The following is a 23,445-nucleotide window of genomic DNA, read 5'->3' on the forward strand; positions in this document are numbered from 1 at the left end:
CCACCATACCACCCCACCACCCTCACCGGTCTGTGTGTATGTTCATCTTACCGAGGCCAGGTCGTTAACTGACTATAAAAGTACAGTTTCTGTAGTCAGTTAACGCCCTGGCCTCGGGAAGATGTGTATGTTGGGTGTGGAACTGGTCTCGAATGTCATGATCACCAAGCACAGATTCATTAATGGTTGATTAAGTGTCCGCCCATACAACCAGGTAGTGGTAAGTTATTGCACGTTCACAACACGTATGATTTGGTTGGTTTCTTGTTTAACGCCGCACTCAGCAATATTCTACCTATATGACGGCGGTCTGTAAATAATCGAGTCTGACCAGACAATCCAGTGATTAATATCATGAGCATCGATCCACGCAATTGGGATACGATGACATGCATCAACCAAGTCAGCGAGCCTGACCATCCGATCCCATTAGTCGCCTTTTACGACAAGCATAGTCGGTTTTTAGGGCAAGCATGGGTTGCTGAAGAGCTATTCTACCCGGATCTTCACGGGTCCACAACACGTATGAATGTCAGTGATCATGAAGATCAATAACCAGTCGTCATGCAGGGTACTGGTTGCGATTGTCGTGTGAACAGTTCCAAAGTGTATGGGTGACTTTGGTTTAACTCTTCTTTGAACAGCATTTCAGTTTTATAAGTCAATGGTTTGTCTCTCGCGGTTCGATTATTTTCAAGCCGCTGTTTTATACAATTTTGTAATTGGATTATTACCCCCCCCCCCCCCCCCCCCCACCACACACACACACACAGTCATTGATAAGTAATTACATCGCTGTCTTCACAAGTTGCGACTTATAATACTCGTCGTCATAGGCACCGTCTGTAGTCACTCACAGCCGCGGTTTTGATTCCATATATTGGTACATTGAGTGAAGGAAATCCATGGTGTTCTTTTCGTCATATTGCTGGAATATTGCAATCAGCACAATAAACTCACTCCACTCCACTCACTCACTCGCAATGCAAAAAGCACAATCGGTTCCAACACATTCCGACCAATTTAATATCCTTGAACACGTTAGGCCTTTGTTGCAAGAACGGGACTGTCAAAACAAAGACAATTCCTTCACAAATAACTAGTCCTCCCTTCAAATACAATATCGTTCAGTCGAAAATGAAAACTGTTTAGTGCAAGTGTTGTGCACGGAAAAAACCACCAAATTCCTTTCCATATGTCAAATCATATGTTGAGTAAAGTACTTTGAAATGAACCGTATATTTAGTATTACGTTGACCTCGCGCCTGTAAAGTGAGCTCACAGCCTAAATATTATGACAGTGGCTGCGTAATGCCTTGTCGAAATATGACCGGAATTCCAGCGTAAGTCTCTCCTAGTTCATGGTTCGTTTCAGCGAGGTGTTCTCTTTTTAACGCAACACCACTGGTCTCAAATGCAGACTGATCCAAACAAACACACTCGAACATCCCATCCAAACCTTTGGCAAGTGTAGGTTTCTTGAATTTCAGACAATGAAGAGATTCGTTGGGCTTTTCTAGTGAGTGAGTGAGTATGGTTTTACGCCGCTTTTAGCAATAATCCAGCAATATCACGACTAGGGACACCAGAAATGGGCTTCACACACTTTTCTAACATATCTAAAGATGATTTAACACCAAAAATCGTTTCATAATATTTTCATTTTAAACACCTAATGTTCGTGTACAACACAGCATGTGCCTACTGTTAAGTAGCTATTATCATTATCCCAGCATTATCCCGCCAAGGGACGCCAGAAATGAGCTTCACACATTGTACCCATGTGGATAATCGAACCCGGGGCTTCGGCGTGACGAGCGAACGCTTTAGACACAAGGCTACCCGATCGCCCACTTAAGTATACTGATCGTGTTGTCGTATAAAAAAACAACATATAACTAAATCATTTGGTGACAAAACAAAATTATCCGTTCATTGAATAAATTTGATTATCGAATTATGAGCATTTATCCAGCATTTTGAGTGCTGTTTTAAATTTACCCATCCACTTAAAAAAAGGTGGCCTCCCCACCCCTAATCATTTTTTTCAAATCTGACATGAAACATTATTGACAAATCATTATTGTTGTTTTTAAATTTTCATGTCTTTCTTTTATAACAGATTTAAGTGATCATTTTAATAATATTACATAACGTGAGTCTTATTATAAAAGATGTTTTCGTTTGGTAAAATCGAGTCTGTGTCATGAGTATTGTTGCGGGATAATTAATTGTCGGAGCTCTTGTAAAAGGAATAGTAGCGGTATGGTTAATTTTGTAAAAATAACACAACGAGATAAAAACAACATTGATAGCATCCCTCGGAAGCGCGGTGCTTCTTCTGTTGATGTAAATGGTAATCTAGGTTAAAACATTACCCCTCGGCAAGCGTAAGGAACGGAAGACAGGCGTGCGCGATCTTCTTCTGAAACATCCTACCGACGTTGTTCTCATATAAATCGTCGTAGTAGTTGTCGTGTACGTCTAAGAAGTTCTTTAAACACTGGGCGTGGGTGACTAAAACGCCGAAATTCAATGTGCAGAGTTGCGTCCCTTAGCTGTGCAGGGATCTGCTGGTCTCCCAGATTCTCCCAGAAAATGCGCATTTGTCAGTCTGTATTATGACCGCAGCTTCACCGAAGTGGGAAAAATAGAAAACCTGTGTCATCTGGAGTTTCCCTCACATACTAGGCTGTGCCGTGCTGTTGATGAAACACTGTTCCAAGAGGGGTAAAACGCATGTCACACTGGGGCATGGGTGCCGATACAAGGCGCCGCAGTTCTCTGTAATATAGAAGGGGCACGGGTGGCCCAGTCGTCTAAGGCGCCGCGTTCGCTGTGCAGAGTTGCGTCCCTTGGGCACGCCAGAAACCTATGATTGTGGGTTCGAATCCCGGTTCGCCCCGATTATGGTTCTAGGTTTATCTGCACCATACCCGTGCTCGTGGGTTTCACCTAAGTATGAGACCTGCATCAATTCGGGCTTTCCTCCCACGTTAAGTTGACGCCCCGCGATATAACTGGAATACTGTTAACATCGGCGTTAAACCCAACTCACTCACTCACTCTCTGTAATAAGGCGAGCTAGAACCGCTGGCAGTGGTGCGGAGTGGGTATGAAAAGAGTACACAATTGCAGGGAACATGGATCTACTTTGACAAGCATCAAATTACATCATAAGACGTCGTATTATTCATGTAGGTGTTTATTGACATGGGTTCAATCCCAACATTTGTTTATCCCAATGTTATTTATATGGGAGACACGCACAGCGAAGTGGCCTTTGTGGTCATGTGAGAGAGTGAGAGAGCGTCCTGGGTGAGAGAGCGTCCTGGGTGAGAGAGAGCGTCGTGGGTGAGTGAACGTCCTGAGTGAGAGAGCGTCCTGGGTGAGAGAGAGCGTTGTGGGTGAGTGAACGTCCTGAGTGAGAGAGCATCCTGGGTGAGAGAGCGTCGTGGGTGAGTGAACGTCCTGAGTGAGAGAGCATCCTGGGTGAGAGAGCGTCGTGGGTGAGTGAACGTCCTGAGTGAGAGAGCGTCCTGGGTGAGAGAGCGTCGTGGGTGAGTGAACGTCTTGAGTGAGAGAGCATCCTGGGTGAGAGAGCGTCGTGGATGAGTGAACGTCCTGGGTGAGAGAGCGTCGTGGGTGAGTGAACGTCCTGAGTGAGAGAGCGTCCTGGGTGAGAAAATGTCCTGGGTGAGAGAGCGTCCTGAGTGAGAGAGCGTCCTGTCAGGCCGTTTCATTGAGTTCCTTTGATAATCCTGTGCATCCTGTGTGTGTGTGTGTGTGAGGGGGGGGGGGGGGGGGGGGGGGGGGGGGGGTGGGAGTATTCTGTCCATGCGGCTCCCCCAACACACACCCTCATCCCATGTGAATCACGGTAAGGCACGCTACATGAATACAGTAACAAGGCCAATACCTCTATTATTCTTCAAAGACTTTAAGTGTGACATATTTAGGACTCGGCCCTGTTTTGATTATATTTTGGGCGAAATAAAGCTTTTTATGATTTTTTTAAATCAAGATTTATGTTGTTTACACAATACACAGAAAAAACTTTCACATTAAACCTGATGGCGTATGCCTGTAAGATTGTACCCGGCTATCACAAATAGATGACCTTGTTCGACATTTGTGTTTCGTCATTTCAACATCAGCTTAATCAAACGAAACACGTTTAACAAACCTGGTCGGACGTGATTACAGTATACTAAGAATCTGATAAGAGCGAGATATATGTGTTTATAGGTGGGTCCAAACCAGAGGCTTTGAAATTAACCGACGATGTGAACTCACACATATGGCTTTGCCCCTATAGAGGTGTATGGAGCTATCAACACCCGTGCAGCCTTCAAGCTGTTGACTAGCATGAATAATCATACCTCCATACAGATTATAAGGACGCCTGTTTGGTACATGATGGATGGCGGTTGGCAAGTTTCGGGCTATCGTGCGGCTTCAGCAACAACTATTTCGTATATACTGTCCACCTATCTTCTGTGCGCGCGGGGTGGAGCTCTGGCGGGATTATTTGTAAATTATTCTTTTATTAGATGGCAGCTGGTTTGTGTCCCGCCATGTTGTGTGAAGCATTACGGGAAGGACCGCTTCTTCGGCTGTGAAGCGATACACAGAGTCTTTGCCTTTAAACCGGACGTCCGTTGTTTGAATGAATTTTGTCAGTTTGTGTACATATGTTATAGACATTAAAATTGGTGTTGATATAAACTATGTAAAACAAGAAATGATATATTCTGCCTGTATAGATATTTTTTGTTTTTATAAATTGTTGTCACAATATCGAACTGTATTTGTATAGTGCGAAATGAAACTAAATTTAAATGTCGAGTAGACATATACAAGAAAAACACCTACATCTAATGTTAAACACCTTTTTAAAGTTATCAAAGACCAGGGTGCTGTTTGTACAAAACAGACTAGCCCTACGACTGTCGTACGTTTATGTAAAGGTATGTGAGTTACGATCATCTTAGCGCGAAGATCGCTTTGTACAAGGGCACCCGGTACATGTATATGAACATATAAAAAATAATCAATGTTTTCCACCGCACCAACGACCGCCTCCGTGGTCTAGTGGCAAAGCGTCCGCCCGGAGAGCTGAAGGTCCGGGGTTCGATCCCCGACCGCGTCATACCAAAAGACGTTTAAAGATGGTACTTGTTGTTACCCTGTCTGGCGCTCGGCACTAAGGGGCTAAAACAAGGACTGGTCGGCTCGGAGTCAGTATACTGTGTCTGAGTGGGGTATTCATGTTAAACTGCTGCATGGTATCTCAGTGAGCTAGCACTATAAATCGGCATCAGTCCGGACTAGTACAAGCAGCCACTCAAACACACACACGTACATGCACGTCGATATATAAGTGCAATAATCTTGGACGCGATGTTAAACCCCATTTCACCTCACCTCACCTCCACCGCACCAACAATACGATCCATTATCCTTACCCGAAGAAGCGGACGTAAGTAAACCCCTACCATTTCGAGAACCCGAGAATGTGAAACTCTAGGTTCTATGTCAGTGAGGACATCCCGTAACCAGCCCCAACCGGATATCTCGAAGTATCCGTCTCGTGCATACAATTTCGATATCATAGGATTCGTCTCTACGTATCTATTCATTTTTTGAAAAGTAATTCTCTTGTTTGGTTTGGTTTTTTTGTTCTTTTTTGTTTCTTTGTTGTTGCACTCAGCAATATCTCAGCTATACGACGGCGGTCTGTAAATAGTCTGGACCAGACAATCCAGTGACTGACACCATGAGCATCAATCTACGATGACATGCAAGCAAGTCAGCGAGTCTGACCAACCGATCCCGTTAGTCGCCTCTTATGACAAGCATTGGTTGCTGAAGACCAATTCTAACTCGGATCTTCAGGTTAACAATGTCTTGTAATCAGCCTCATCAGACTGGATTCATAGACAATTCAGTCTCGTGCCTTCTATTGCGAAATAAGCTGATTTGTCTTGGTGAAACGTATCTATACGTTGTCAATAAGAACATCTTGGAACAGGCGTCAGATCTGGTATCTCGAAGATTCCTACTCCGACATAACTTGACTCAACATGAATTAAAGCGTTTCTCTTCGTTTTTTAAATGAATAAAAACATCTTATAACAAACCTTAGACCAGATATCTCGAAGGTCCCATCATTTCGACACGTCGCTATATAAGTGTAATAATCTTGGACGCGACGTTAAACCCCATTTCACCTCACCTGACCATCATTTCGAGATATCGGGATTTAACTCTTAGTAAAGCGTATCTCTTCGTTTTTTAATCAATTAGAACCTTAAACCAAATGTCTCGAAGGTCTCTTCATTTCGAGATAACAGGATTCAACTCTGTCTGAAACGTATCTATACTGTTCCCAATAAGAACATGTTGTAACTGGTTCAGATCAAAGTGACCTTTCTATCCAAACACACCACTTCAGGGCAATTGCTATTTACATGCAGATCTCACAAAATGCCATTTCGCAATTGCAAGTCTGTTGTCGTAAACGACGCTGTTCTCGGGTTGTTTGCTTAGTTCATGGTCACTCTTCCGCCGGCGTCCGTTGCCAGGCAACAATGCATCCCAGCTGAGAACCACTCGTGATCCTATATCAGCGCCCAGAGGTTAAGCGTTGTCCTTAAAGATACTTATTAGTGGGGATTTCTGACCTTTTAGGGTGTCTGCTAACGTCATATGTAAGTGGTTGATGCATTCATATTTCACACGAATAACTGTCATTGTGTTCGGAGAAAACGATTCAATATTTGTTTCATTCATTTTAAGCCTTGGTAACACGTGAAATACGTTAATTGGTTTATGGATTATAAAACCATTTTTTTCTCATCACAAGCTTATTTGAAACATGAAACAACACGTGGCGATTTTGGTCGCAGCTCTATATACAAGTACGCTTATGTTCCTAACTTTTTTGAACTGTTCAAAATAGCGTCAAACCCAACTCACTCACTCATTCGCTCATTTTTATTTGAGGGCATTGGTGATTGAGTACGAGGCGCCTCTGTTGTGTAGAGTTGTGTCCCTTAGATGAGCATAGGATCATTAGTGCGAATTTTGTTGAAATTAATCGCCAATGGAAAAAAAAATATTTTCACAGTTATTTAGGAGAGTGAGTACCTTGGGTTTATTGCCACTTTTTAATTATACTGAACTATTGTCCTAAACGTTACTTCAACTTTTGAATGTTCTTAATGTATTTGGTCTCTGTGTCCAAATTCCAGTCAACTTCTGACCAATGCATGACAGAAAACTGCAACACAAACTACGGGTTACGAGGAATAACGGACTATCTGTCCCGAGTGAATTATTTTGTAAGTTCCGACTATTTGCGATTATCTGTCCCTCGTGGCTTAATGTTGAAAGTTCGTCACCAAGGTTTGTAACTTGCAAACTTAATTCACACGGAACAAATATTCCGTAATTCCGCGAAGCTCGTAAAAATCTTGAACGTTATCACATTCCGATTTATGATCCCTGACGCGCTTGTTAACATGTCCTGCTGAGTAGTATTCACATGATATCACGTCACTGCTTCTGAGACACCCCTTGACAGCACCACGTGGGTAAGGATCGGAACACGTGTCAGTCACGTGACTAGACCCCCAGCCTGGACATCAAAGCTTGAAGCTCCAAATGCATATCGGTTTTCTAGTTCAGTGCATGAACTTCCGCATCAGTTAATTTACATCCGGGTTAGATCAGGAATTACGTGAACGGAAGGCGTCCCCGTCAAGCTTGGTGCATCACCCTTACCCAACATTGTCTGGCACTGATCACTGTTTATATTTCCTAGCATTAAGATATGATACTGAAGATGGGTAATCAAAAAATATTATTAATTCAGTTTCGTAATATCTCACCAGCTCGATAATATGACAATACACAGAATATGAAAGTTATCTAATTTTCTCCCCCCTCATAAACACTCACACAAACGCACACACACACATACATACATTTACACACTCACACACACCCAGACGCTTACACACACATACACACACACAAACACATTTACGCAGCTCCATTTATGAGGACATTGTCTTAGAATGACATGTCATGACAAGTATTGCCATGTTGGGGAAATGCCAATATTCCAGCTATATGACGGCGGTCTGTAAATAATCGATTCTTGACCAGACAATCCAGTGATTGATATCATGAGCAGCGATCCAAGCAATTGGGATCGATGACATGCTTCAACCAATTCAGCCAGCCTGACCACCCGATTCCGTTAGTCGCCTCTTACGACAAGCATATACGCCTTCTACGGCAAGCATGGGTTGCTGAAGACCTATTCTACCCGGATCTTCACGGGTCGCCTTCTTTTAAAGACAAAATATCGTTTTCATCCCTCAGAAGACAGCGTTTGGTTGCACACATTGGTGAATCCCAAAGACGGTCTTGAGTGATCTTATTGTAACGTTCTTAAACTGATCAAATCTCCAACCCAGTGTGAGTGCGGTATGAAGTTTATCACTCACTCACTCACTCACTCTGACTGTTGTCTGACTTTATCGCTAATTCACTCACACTTTCTGACTTTTATTCGACTTTACACTCAATCGTTCACTCACTCACACATTCCAATTGTCACTGACTTTATCACTCACTCACTTACTCACCAAGCCAGATTGATATTTTATTCGACTTTACTCTCAATTGTTCAGTCACTCACACATTCGAACTGTTATCTAACTTGATCGCTCACTCACCCACCCAGTCGGAGTGACATTTTGCTTCGCCACATGTGAACTTACAACGTAAACCCTTCGTCCTCACTCACTCACTCACTCACTCACGTGTATAGAACGTTGTCACATGTGACTGTGCAGTGGTAATGTGAAACTCACGCATCCATCCCCTGACTGACATGGCCCCGACATGTTTCCGCCTGTCAGACACCGGCGTTTATTGGGGTTAACTTGAATAATGTGGGGCTCCACTAAACATGTCAAGGATTAATCATTTCACCCGCTTGATTACCTCTTAAATCACCCGGGCAACCAGAGCAGGACCCCCAGCGGTGGAGCAATAGATGTGCTCAAACAATATGTGTGCTCAGTCGGGTCACACCATGTTATCTCATAACTCACCCGGTTATCCTCCGTATCATTATATGGTCCCCCTAAAGTTACTGAAATTATATAAACTTATTAATACCTGAAATACAAATTTAACAATATGACTTTACAGTTTGATCAGCCTTCTAAGAACTATGGGGTAAACCTTGAGTAGGTTAATGTCGTTTTAGGAATTGAGTGAGTATGGTTTTACGCCGCGTTTAAAAATTCTTGCAATTTGGCGAGGGACAGATGAGATGGGTTTCAAGCGTTGTATCCATGTGGGGAATCGAACCCGGGCCTTTGGCGTGATGAGCGAATACCTTAACCACAAGGCCACCCACCGCCCTGTACATTTAGTAGAACAGAGACGTCCTTACACTGTAGTTTAATGGCGTTTGGAAGCCTTCTTGGGTTAAAAAAACAGTCACACGTCAAATTTTCTTTCGCTTTCATACTGCTGTATCCTTCAACTGGAATAGGGGCGGTCGGGAAGCCTAGTGGTTAAAGCGTTCGTTCGTCACGCCGAAGACCCAGGTTCGATTCTCGACATGGGTACAATGTGTGAAGCCCATTTCTGGTGTCCCCCGCCGTGATATTGCTGGAATATTGTTAAAAGCGGCGTAAAACCAAACTCACTCACTCACTTCAACTGGAATGAATAATGCCGACCGTATATCACCAAATCACAATTGCTTGACAGAATGTGAATTTTATAATTTTAATTCGTTTGAACTTTACCGTTATAAAGTATGTTTAGATACCCGTGAGGTCCATTTTCAGCCTACAGTAGAACTAATGAGAGTTTAGAGAAGCGTTGATATTTTCATAATCGATTTTATTGTTTCATCTTTAATGTCTTGTTAAAATGTGAGCGAGTGAGTTGGGTGGAACGCCGCTTTGAAAAATATTCCAGTTATATCACGGCGTGTCGGGTAGCCTAGTGGTTAAAGCGTTCGCTCGTCACCCCGAAGACCCGGGTGCGATTCCCGACATGGGTACAATGTGTGAAGCCCATTTCTGATGTCCCCCGCCGTAATATTGCTGGACTATTGAATATTGCGGCGTAAAACCATACTCACTCTCGGCGTGTTAGCTTAAGGTGGGAGGAAAACCTCAAGTGATGCAGGTCTCAGACAATTCCACTTTGATGAAAGCCAGGAACACGGGAATGGCGTTGACAGACCTAGAAACATAATCGGGACGAACCGGGATTCGAACCCACGATCATAGTCGTTTCTGGCGTGTAAAATATATAGAAATGTCCCTGACAGATAGACTAAACAACCTTAACAGAACACCCGTCTTTACAATGACGGCGTCCCATTACGTATTGCGAGCTGAAACTCACACAGCCCTATTGTAAAATTGTCGAAGCTAAATCTGAAACCGTGACATGCAGCTCTTATAACTAGATCGCGTCATCAATTACAAGAGGGTCTTTGACATCTGAATTGCTGCCGATGGTGTTGATATCGATATCTCAAGAAACAGCTCGTCACTGTTGCGAAGCCTGTATGTTTACTTGTTCTGATAATAGAACTTCATCTATATGATGCATGGACAGATCATAGAACCCCAACACTCCCCCCTCCCCCCTCCCCATCCCCCCGTGATCACGACGCCGCTACCCACGGCTGATTGCTGAGGGTAGTATTACTTGAGTCTTCCTCACTAATCGGTCATTGCCCTTGTTGGTTTATATTGTAGAGATGTGGAATATATACCATCGTTCTAGTGAAGTGAGTGAGTGAGTTGGATTTAATTCCTCTTTGAACAGTATTTCACTGCGTGTCAGCTTAATGTTGGAGGAAAGCCCCGAAGTGATGCAGGACGTTTATACTTCTATACTATCTACAGTCTTCAACAGTTAATACTTCCCTAAAAAAGGGGGTGAGCATAGGCTAATAGAGCTTAGACAGGTATGAGTATAGGCTGCGAGAGCTGAAAAGGGGATGAGTATAGGCTGCTGGAGCTTAGACGGGTATGAGTATAGGCTGCTAGAGCTGAAAAGGGATCAGTATAGGCTGCTACAACTGAAAAGGGGATGAGTATAGGCTGCGAGAGCTGAAATGGGGATGAGTATAGGCTGCTACAACTGAAATGGGGATGAGTATAGGCTGCTAGAGCTGAAAAGGGGATGAGTATAGGCTGCTGGAGCTGAAACGGGGATGTGTATAGGCTGTTAGAGATGAAAAGAGGATGAGTATAGGCTGCTGGAGCTGAAATGGGGATGAGTATAGGCTGTTAGAGCTAAAAAGGGGATGAGTATAGGCTGTTAAGGCTAAAAAGGGGATGAGTATAGGCTGCTACAACTGAAAAGGGGATGAGTATAGGCTGCGAGAGCTGAAATGGGGATGAGTATAGGCTGCTAGAGCTGAAAAGGGGATGAGTATAGGCTGTTAGAGATGAATAGGGGATAAGTATAGGCTGCTGGAGCTGAAACGGGGATGTGTATAGGCTGCTAGAGATGAAAAGGGGATGAGTATAGGCTGTTAGAGATGAAAAGAGGATGAGTATAGGCTGCTAGAGCTGAAACGGGGATGTGTATAGGCTGTTAGAGCTAAAAAGGGGATGAGTATAGGCTGCTGGAGCTGAAACGGGGATGTGTATAGGCTGTTAGAGATGAAAAGGGGATGAGTATAGGCTGTTAGAGCTAAAAAGGGGATGAGTATAGGCTGCTGGAGCTGAAACGGGGATGAGTATAGGCTGTTAGAGCTAAAAAGGGGATGAGTATAGGCTGCTAGAGCTGAAACGGGGATGTGTATAGGCTGTTAGAGATGAAAAGGGGATGAGTATAGGCTGTTAGAGATGAAAAGAGGATGAGTATAGGCTGCTAGAGCTGAAACGGGGATGTGTATAGGCTGTTAGAGCTGAAAAGGGGATGAGTATAGGCTGCTGGAGCTGAAATGGGGATGAGTATAGGCTGTTAGAGATGAAAAGGGGATGAGTATAGGCTGCTGGAGCTGAAAAGGGGAAGAGTATAGGCAGACTGAGTTCAGAAGGGGATGGGTATAGGCTGCTAGAGTGAGTGAGGATGGCTGTACTCCGCTTTTAGCAATATCGCAGCAATATCACGGCGAGGGATACCGGAAAATGGGCTTCACAGTGACATTGTACCCATCTGGGTTATCGAACCCGGGTCTTCGGCGTGAGGAGCCAACGCTTTACCTACTGGGCTGCCCCACCTCCCCATGGGCTGCTAGAGCTGTGAAGGGGATCAGTATAGGTTGCTAGAGCTGAAACGAGAATGAGTACAGGCTGCTAGATTGTTTGTTTGTTTATTGTTTAACGCCGCACTCAGCAATATTCTAGCTATATAACGGCGGTCTGTAAATAATCGAGTCTGGACCAGACAACCCAGTAATTGACGTCATGAGCATCGACCCACGAAATTGGGATACGATTACATGCATCAACCAAGTCAGCGAGCCTGACCACCCGATCCCATTAGTCGCCTCCTACGACAAGCATGGGTTGCTGAAGAATTATTCTACATAGGCTGCTAGAGATAAGAAGGGGATAAGTATATGCCGCTAGAGCTGGGAAGGGGATAAGTATAAGCAGCTGGAGCTCAGAAAGGGGTGAGTATAGGCTTCTAGAACTGAAAAGAGGATGAATATAGACTGACTGAGCTTAGAAGGGGATGGGTATGGGCTGCTCGAACTGTGAATAAGATGAATATAGACTGCTAGCGCTGAGGAAGTAGTGGTTTTTATGTTTAATATACGCTTTGTGTCTGTAAGAGAGACACTAGCACATTCCGCAGCTGTCTACTCGATTGTCCTGCACAAAGTTAACTTCCCTTCCACTCTGAGTCTTGCGTCGGTTACACTTGAGGCAGAGAAGCAGCTATTCGCTATTTACATGAAATGTGCTGCTTCTTTGCACAAGATTTACCTGCCCGGTATTTGCTGTGTAAACGTTGTGCAAGGAAACAAGGTAGTACCGCCCAGCCAAACAGCGTGGTGCTGGAATGCGCTGGTGCTTCGTCGTTGTAAACTTACGCCATGCCGGTAACGGATTGCATACTCCGGGGTTATTTTCGCGTGTATCATTTTGTTTATAATGACAATATTTACACTTTTTTGAGTTTTCCCTCGACCCCTGAACAAATACAAATACCAAAACAAGAAAATATCGTATCATGTGACGTCGTGAGTTCTACACGTATACAATCATTTGATTGCCATATCATGGTTTATTTCGGTTAGTGTCTCATTATGTCGATTATTTGATAATTTTTCAAAGACATATAGCTGAACGTGGAAAAGTATATGGCCATAGTTATATCAATCATGCATATTCCTCTATGTTTATACCTCATTATAGCCACGTTCAAATAATAGCTTTTTAAAAGTTGTATCTGTGTAAATAAAAGCGACCGACACCATAAGAAATCTCCATTGTACGATTCCGACTCTATCACAAGCATGTGTTAGAAACACTATCAAATAGTGATCACACAATGTGTTCGCGAAAAAGAGAGTGAGTGAGTGAGTGAGTTGGGTTTAATCGCGGCGTGTCAGCTTAATGTGGGAGGAAAGCCCGAAGTGATGCAGGTCTCAGACGTTTACCACTTCGGTGAAACCCACGAGCACGGGTATGGTGCTGACAAACCTAGAAACATAATCGGAGCGAACCGGAATTCGAACCCACAATCATAGGTTTCTGGCGTGCCCAAGGGACGCAACTCTGCACAGCGATGGCGGCGCCTTAGACGACTGGGCCACCCGTGCCCCCGCGAAAAAGAGAGAGCATTCTGTGTAAAATGCGTAAATGAACGCATGTATACTGGTGTCACATCTTTTTCTTAAAGATTTCCCTCTTTTTTTATTTCTATCTCTTTTATTCCATAATTTAGGTTCGTGTCTATACTCTGTTAATGCCTGTGCCTCCTTGTTAATCAGCCCTTAGCCACCTAACTCATATTGTATAATAGCTTAAGTCAATAGGGCCCCTCCTCTTTGTTTTATGGTTTATCCCCATCCAATGTTATTAATGTTACACAATTATATGCCACATGTATCCAGGAATCTCTGCTCAAATGCGGTTTATATTTGTCCCCGATCTGTATGCATTCCAGTCATCATTCTCAACTCCCTGGGGAGTATACAACCCATGCTGCCTCCAGGCGCCAGAAGGTGTTTAGATCCGTGACACATATCGGATCACAATTCCCTGCTGGATGAACAGAGGCACATTTGAACGAAGTCACTTGCCCAGGGTGACAACACACGTTTTGACACTTGTGTTTCGAGTGTACGCATTCGTGTTTTCACCATCTGGTCATCTACCAGCGGATGCGTGGGTTCTTTTGAGTGCACAGGGTGAATGTCCTGAACTCTATCTTGTAATCAGGACCCATTCAATGAATAATTGTAATATTCATGACCCAGCGCCATGACTGTCGTAGACAATGGGGATTGGATATTCACAATGTTCTTGCATGGCCGATTGGAGCCGGTCTGTCAGACTGGTTGACTTGATTGGAGTGAGTGAGTTAGTTGGGTTTAACGCCGCTTCAAACAGTATTCCAGTTATATCGAGGCGTGTCAGCTTAATGGGGGAGGAAAGCCCGAAGTGATGAAGGTCTCAGACCACTTCGGTGAAACCCACGAGCACGGGTATGGTGCTGACAAACCTAGAAACATAATCGGGGCGAACCGGGATTCGAACCCACAATCATAGGTTTCTGGCGTGCCCAAGGGACGCAACTCTGCACAGCGAATCGCGGCGCCTTAGACGACTTGGCCACCCGTGCCCCCACTTGATCGGAGTCACCATATCAGCAAACACCATAGATTGGTCTCCCGGATCCAGACTCGATCATACACAGACCGCATGGTTCAGATCGCGTCGAATTATCGAGTTCTATTTCCAAAATGATTATAATGTGTGAAATTCATTCCCTAGTGGTAAACGTGAATCCACTCTCACTCACTGTCAACAGGTAACAGTAGTAGGTAGTTAGAATGAAACGCATTCTACAGCGATATTGCTGGAATAGTATAAAAGCGGGGTAAATTCCTACTCACTCAGTGCTCTGTGACCGAACATGCGCATCACGTGGCCAATGTTACATCGTCGGAATACAAGAAGTGTTCTGTTTAGCATCCCGAGCTGTGTTAGCCGTGCTGCGGAGTCTGTATGTGACTTTTGACACAGGGCTAGTTAAACACTCGCAGTCGTCATGGGCAATTAGAAACGTTTCTTGTGCACTTGACTGTTCTCTGTCAAACTTCACACAGGGCCGTAACTCCGTGCAGTGTTAAACAATATACAGGAAACGAGCCGCCCTCAGGCGAAGCGAAGCAGAGTTCGGAGTTGAAATCATAGGGCCTACATCTGCATATAGACAGGTTTGGTAAGTCTGTCTTACAGACCCTGATACAAATATTTATCAAATACAGCCCATGCAAGTCTATAATGTTTGGCAAGTAACTGGGCTCCCTTTTATTATATTTTTATCAAGATAACTGAACAATTATTTTTTTCTGTACGATGTTCATTTCAGAGACTAGATGTTAGTCTAAGGTTTGGTCGAAAACACCCAGAATATCCCCCTGTCGAAATCATGTAAACGTAAATATTATACTATTTTTTAACCAAGAAAATTTATAATGAAAAACGAAAAGGTTTTTACATGATCGTGAGAGAACGCTATTTCAAATTTAATCTTAGAAAGGAAATAATTAGAATTATCTGACGTCGGCCTGTTCGTTAATTAAAAACACGATGTCAAATCATTTGTGTTTACTTTGTGATAATGGGCGATGCAATAGGAGGTTGTGGGCAGGCTATGAGTTGTCATGGTAACACACAGCGTGGGACGATGCACACAATATCAAGAAGACTAGTGGTTTGGCTTTCCAGATTGGGGACATTCGCCAAAGTGGGAAAACCACCAGTATCACTTCGGGTTTTCCTCCCACATTGAGCTGACACGCCGTGATAGAACTGGAGTATTGTTCAATGTGGCTAACAGTACACACGATCTTGTTCTTAAGGATACGGGGGCACGGATGGCCCAGTCGCCTAAGACGCCGCGATTCGCTGTGCAGAGTTGCGCCCCTTAGGCACGCCAGAAACCTCAAAATTGGAATATACATTTAAAAATGTGTTCATTTACATACAAGAGCATTTTGAAGGCGATAGCCAGGCAGTATGGTATTCGTGATATGTTGGGGGCACGGGTGGCAAAGTTGTCTAAGGTACCGCAATCCGCTGTGCAGAGTTGCGGCCCTTAGGCACGCCACAAACCTATGATTGTGGGTTCGAATCCCGGTTTGCCCCGATTATGTTTCTAGGTTTGTCAGCACCATACCCGTGCACGTTGGTTTCACTGAAGTGGTAAAGAGACCTGCATCACTTCGGGCTGCATCACATTAAGCTGACACGCCGCGATATAACTGTAATACTATTTAAAGCGGCGTTAAACCCAACTCACTCACTCATACGGATACATATCCGCGTGGTGATTCCGGGTGAGACTGGTCCCCAGTTATCTATGCTGGCTGTTGTTGTTTGTTTTTAAACTCCGCACTCCGCAATATTCCAGCTATATGACGGCGGTCTGTAAATAATCGAGTCTGGACCAGACAATCCAGTGACTGACACCATGAGCATCGTTCACGAAATTGGGATACGATGACATGCATCAACCAAGTCAGCGAGCCTGACCATCCGATCCCGTTAGTCGCCTTTTACGACAAGCATAGTCGCTTTTCAGGGCAAGCATGGGTTGCTGAAGAGCTATTCTACCCGGATCTTCACGGGTCTACCTATGCTCGTGGTAAGATGCAACTCAATTAATGGATCGTGTGGCCAGGTTCGTTGACTTTGTTGATAACGTGTCAACGTACAGCCTGTATCGTTGTTCATATTATCAATCATTGGACACGATTATTTACAAGCCGCCGTCATATAGCAGATTATTGCGGCATAAAACAACATTCCCTCACTTACTCAGGAGATCACTGTGTTTATGCTTGTTGATGGCACTGTGACATCGCTTGTCCCATACTAGCGACATCCTTTAGGGAACTCGGAGGTGGACTAGTGACCTCGCGACTGTTAATCCAGGCTAGATAAAGTTGCTTGTCTGGTTCATGTGTATCCTCCGGCTAGTAGAGATGTCGTGTTGACGTTGCTAGTCTAGTATCGGCTGTGACCTTCAATGGGCTGTCTATGTTCCGTTCACCCTGTCCGCTATCTTGAATGACTCAGTATCAGCTAAAACGCCAAGGGTCAATTCACGATATAAAGCGATAAAAATGCGCTTTCGTGTTGATACAGGCCTACATTTGTGTGTATGAAAGTCTTCATGTAAAATGTATTTAACTGTCGGTGGATTTGAAGTGTAAGGGTTGAATAGCAAGCAGTTTATTTCAACACTGATAATGCAGTTAACATGACCCCGTTCAGTTGTCAAGGGAAAACAGACCCCCATAGTTTTTTAATGTGAACAGCACACAACGTTTGTTTAGCTACCAGGTGCTCATTATAACACATTTGTTTAACCTTAATAACGCTTACGCAACGTCACAGCTTGCTGAAAATTAACGTCTACGCGCCGTGGGTACGTTGCAAACAGGAATGGCGCCGACATTTTGAAGTTCATCGAAACACCTCTTTGAGACGTTATCAACAACAGGACAACACGCATGACTTGCCATGGGCCGGTCATGCACGTGTGACGTCACGTCAACGAAACAACCATATTCGGTTAGGGCTCCTACGGAATCGCCACATTAACGACTTGGACAATTTGTTGAGACCTAGTACTGGCCGAACCCTAGGCAACCAATTGAGCAAACACAACGTCCGGCCCCGACGTTCAGCGATGGGTCTACTTTTGCTTCTTCGTTACCATTAGGGAAGCCTAGCATGATGTAGACAGCATCTGAGGTTCAGAAGACAAGACTTGGATTGCATACTGTTCACCGACGAATCCAGGTTTCATCTGGACAGCTTTGATGGTCGTGCAAGGCTCAATGGGCGTACTTGAGAATCATTTAGCGACGCTTTGGTTACCAAAAGTCGTCAGTCTAGTGATGGAATTGAAATGGTATGGGGTGGCGTTACAACTCCAGGAACGTAACGTCACGTTGCAGCAGGACAATGCCCGTCTCCACTTTGTCCATGTAACAATGCTGCACTGCCATGGTCGGTCGTTTCTCCAGATCTCTCCCCAACAGAACATGTCTGGGCGCAAAATAAGATTAACAGACATTTTAAAGTTCATCGATATACGATATCATCTCTTTGAAGAGGTTATCCACAACATGGCAACCCTTATGACTTGAGAAGGACAAAGGTCCTGGTGTAACGTCACGTCAACAAGACAACCGTAATCGTCTGTTACCTCTACGAAATCGATACCAACTTGCCAAATTAACAGCTCGGACAGTTCATGGGTTGAGAAACAAAGATTGACAATTATGTGACTTGTCATAGAATTGTCTTTTTTGTCTGTTTGTTGTGACAAACGCCGCGCTGTGCAATATTCCCGCTACATCATGGCGTAATTGTCTATCTGTTTGCACAATTGTGTATAAACATGCTATATAATTCCACCCTGCCATCCATTACCATTTTATACCCTGAATCATACGACGACGACCACCACCACCACCCCACTGCAACTCCTGCGTGGACGACGTGGATCCTTGATGTTGCATTAAGCTGACGACGTCATAGCAAACGTGTTCCCCCGGTGTTGATCAGCGTTACAACGTTGAAAGTCTGAGTAAAGTTTTCAAACAGTTTATGGTAGACATGTGCAGGACATGTCCAAATATGACTCATCAGTGACAAGATTATGTCTGTTGCAAATCCCTCTTTTGACTTTTACCGCATCTTTCAGTGTGTTTTTTTTTGGAGGGGGGGCAGAGTGTGTTCAGCTGTTAGCAAACATCTGGTGTCATCACTAATTATTAGTGATTTAGAAACACATGCTGATGACGTAGTTTGAATCGTACAGTTGAGCTTTCCTATGATTATCGAAAGGGTTTTGTGGCTTTCATTTAATAGCATTTTCTATCCTTCTCTATGGTCGGTTACGTACAATATAGACCTTTGTGGCAAAGGGTTTTGTCACTTATATTTTAATATAAGTCATGGTGTTATTTAGATGGAATGCATTATATATGGAGTAGGGGTATAGAGTGTAATCATATAGAGATCATATAGATTGTATATACATATGTTTATGTGTGCTCCGTTCTACACACAGAGAACAACTGTGGACCAAACTAAAAAAAAAGCATGATGATTGGGTGGTAGATCAAACTCCCTAGTCAACCAAATCACTCTGTGGTAACACTGGTCAGTTAACAAAGGTTTCAGCTATCCGGAAATTTATCCTTTAAATATTTGAGAAAACGGAACTTCCCGGATAAGCGACTGTTATCTCAAGGGAAGATTTTATGGCCAGCAAGGCTTGGAAAGAACATCACAAACATCTCGCAGGCCCAGTTCTATACACAATACAACTTCATAGCAGACACAAGCGACCATCCGTTATCTCTGCCTTTGTACATAAAGGGAGTGGGGGCCCCGCTAATTTGATTCAAGACATTCAAAACTAACTTTGTCTTTAAACATATTATGTGTATTAATCTTTTTGATAACTACCCCCAATACACAGATATAATGTCACAGTTTGGCACGAAGTCTATAATGTCCACTTTTAGACATAGAGCACAAATGGATGCCAGATCATTGAACATAGTCCCCTTTGAAATGATTTGTTTCTGTTACAGACAGTCGACAGTTTCCCCGGAAGGTCAGGCTGTAGACGGTGCAAGCCTGGGTACTATGCGCATGCGTCATGCACGGACACCAAAGAGACAGTATGCCGTCGCTGCCCAGAAGGACACTTCGTTCCTGAATGGAACGTCCTGGATCATTGCTATCCTTGCTCCAAATGTGGCCACGGTTTATTCGAGCTAAAGCACTGCACGCGAATATCAGATGTGTTTTGTGAGTCATGTTCCTCATTAGAGGCAAGAGCCAGTCCTCAGTATAAAATGTTTTGCTGGGGACTTGACGCAGATGCTGCTGAGATGCTTAGCGATGAACCTGAAAAGGATGGTGATAAGGATGAACATGTGCCCGTTGGTGAAGGCGAGAAACGTTTGGAAACAGATGAAAATGATGACGAAGGTGACATAGATGATGAAGACTCATCGGGTCAGGTTCATCAAGAAGGTGATATTGAGTTTAAAGAAGCTCTACACGAGCCCCTGAAGGCGACAGATATTGACACAAAGGCAGAGGAAGTGGATATTCATGACATATCTAACGTGGATCTGTCAGAGGGAAGCGGATATGTTCTGTCGGAAGAGGAAGGAGAAGACATGGACGAAATTACTGAACTGCTTGCTCAATCAGCTACTGTAGAACCCAAGGAAGCACGCGAGGATGAACTCATCCCCCTGGGAAAGGTGAAAGGATCCCCAACTCCTAATGAGGTTGACCTTGACGTGGACGAGGAGGGAAGCGGTCTGGTGGTTGAGGATATGACAAACGTCTCACTGGCGGAGCACGTTGCTGTGACAGACGTTCCTGAGTTGACGGAGGACACGTCAAAGCTGCTGGTGGAGATTGGTTACTCTGGGGATGGGGACGAGGTAGATGTGGTGGACAACGCCACGCGTCCAACCCATGAGATCATCATTCTGACAAAGGAAATTTCTACCATTAGCGCGTCTATAGGTAAGATTATACTATTTCAACAAGGCCTTAATTAACAAATCGATGTTATTACGATGGTAAATCGTTCTAACATTGCCATACAATCTACGTGTCAGTAACGGGGTGAAAGTTATTTTACCAGCGGAATGGTGTACACGGACTTTAGCAAATAACAACATGTAACCATTGTATTATCACATGTTACGCAACAAGCATAAAATATGACGTCACCTTAAACTCTGTGACGTCAGGATTCCCGTAAACACTCTTGTGGGCATTACAAGTCGGTGACTGGACAATCAGATAGATGATTGTTTTCCGAGTAATTACAATGCATTTTCCGTGTATAGAGCCTCTTATTATGTGAAGTAATTGAATAAAGGTTGTAACAGCAGTAAAGACGACGACACTACTAATGCAAAAAGACATCCTACACAAACGTAGTCATTTGGCCTGTGCAGATCAGGGTTAGAATTGGTATTCAGCAACCCATGCCTTTTCTATTATTTACACACAGCCGTCATATAGCTGGACCATTGCTGAGTGCGGCGTAAAACAACAAACAAACACAAAACTAAGTCATGTACAAATGTAATTACATTGAGTTGGTACGAAATCGAACTTAAAACTTAATTTCTCGATTATCACTGGAAATTATTAGCAATTATTAATATCGTTTCGGGATGATGGGTCCATCCTAGAAAATATTTCATACGTATATTCTGTACTTTCTGTATTTTGTTCTGTGAAACATATTCTTCGAGGTGTCTTTTTTTGCAAATTCAGATAATCCTCTCTCTGGAGTGGAAAATGAGGAGGCTGACCCTGCTGAAGAAAATAAAGTAGAAGCCAGTGTGGATGAGGTGAGAGTCCTACAGAGAGAACTGGGTTTAAACCTTGTAGCATTTGTAGCTGACGTTTTTAATTGTGTAGGTTTGCTTCCATAATCATACCATGATTGCCGTGGGTTCGTCTCCGATAATCAAAACGGTTCTGTTCCCAGGTCTGTCAGCACCATAGTGTTGGTCGTGGGGTGTAAACGCCTACACCCCTCGTCATGTTGGAATTACCTCCCACATGGTGATGCGTGGTCTTGTGTGTCCCACAACCAGGAAAAAAAGCAGCATTGGTGGCGGAGAGTTGTTGGATGGGTAACCGTGTTCAGCAAGCTTGCCGTTTCGGAAGTTTCTACTGCTTCGGTCCTGCCCCACGCTGAAACATATGTTACATGTGGTGTCTATTTAGGCACATTAAGTTTTTTCGAAATATGCCTCTGTCCACCCAACGATGAATGGGTACCCGGTAGGATTAGATGGTAGACTAATAACCTTCTAGCGCCTTATAAGATTGGGTTGTATATGTATACTCCCCAGGGATCTGAGAATGGAATTAGCGTGCATCCTGGTGCATTTACTTCGGTAATAATGGTGCACTTTGCGCATGATATCAAGCATGGAAACGCGCAAACAAATGGACTATTATTAATATTTTATTATTAAGCTGAAACGCCGTGATATAACTGAAATATTGTTCAACCATTAAATACAACTGACCCACTCACTCACCGATGGCAAAGAGCGAATTGCGGGTTGTAGACGGGTAAAGCAGTTGCACGTTGTATGTGCCTTATATCACTGATGTGCGATACAACATGCACTGAAGTAGGCAAGCAACTACAACAGTTTGCTGTTAATCCTCTTCAATGAATATATAGAGGAGCCCCATGCCGACAGCTGTGTGACTTGGTTCACTCGGTCAATATTCACGAGGAAAAGAGATGTAGATGACAAATTTAACTTGACACTCACAGTCCACTGATGGTTGACTGAGAGCGTAATGACGAGGTTCGAACCCCTCCTTTGCGACGTGTTTAGGTCAACAAACCCTATTGACTGACTGAGGCTCATATCCACATACCATTACGGCTCTCTCTCTGTGTGTCTAACTCTGTGTGTGTGTCTCTCTCTCTCTCTTTCTCCGTCTCTCTCTCTCTCTCTCTCTCTCACACACACTCATATACACACACACTCACACTCACTCACACACACACCCATTCCACAGTCACCCCACATGCACAGACACATATGCCCAGACACACACTCACACACACAATCATTCACACATACTCACACACGCGCACACGCTCACGCTCACGCTCACTCACGCACACACACACACACTCACATACACAGACGCACACACGCTCACACACACACACACACGCAAACGTTCACTCACACACACACACACTCACATACACAGACACACACAAACTAACACACACATATATACACTCACACACTCACTCACGCACACTCACATACACAGACAGACACACACACACACACACACTCACACACACATACACGCACACTCACATACACAGACAGACACACACACACACACACACACACACTCACATACACAGACACACACACACACACACACACTCACATACACAGACAGACACACACACACACACTCACATTACACAGACAGACACACACACACTCACACACACTCACATACACAGACACACACACACACACACACACACACACACACACACACACACACACACACACACACACACACACACACTCACACACTCACACACGCACACTCACTTGGTCTAACTAATTTGGGT

The 23,445-nt window shown here is 44.0% G+C and overlaps 1 protein-coding gene across 1 annotated transcript in view; it reads left to right on the plus strand.

Moving 5' to 3' along the window:
• LOC124143940 overlaps positions 1-23,445 on the plus strand; it is a 48,084-nt gene that overhangs the window by 16,368 nt on the left and 8,271 nt on the right. The window contains exons 2-3 of the mRNA XM_046513099.2: positions 19,865-20,819; positions 21,585-21,661. Coding sequence (XP_046369055.2) covers positions 19,865-20,819; positions 21,585-21,661 — 1,032 coding nt within the window. The remainder of the gene's footprint in view (positions 1-19,864; positions 20,820-21,584; positions 21,662-23,445) is intronic.

This window comes from Haliotis rufescens, unplaced genomic scaffold (assembly GCF_023055435.1).
Source record: "Haliotis rufescens isolate VD_foot unplaced genomic scaffold, xgHalRufe1.0.p SCAF_6, whole genome shotgun sequence".
Lineage (NCBI taxonomy): Eukaryota > Metazoa > Mollusca > Gastropoda > Lepetellida > Haliotidae > Haliotis > Haliotis rufescens.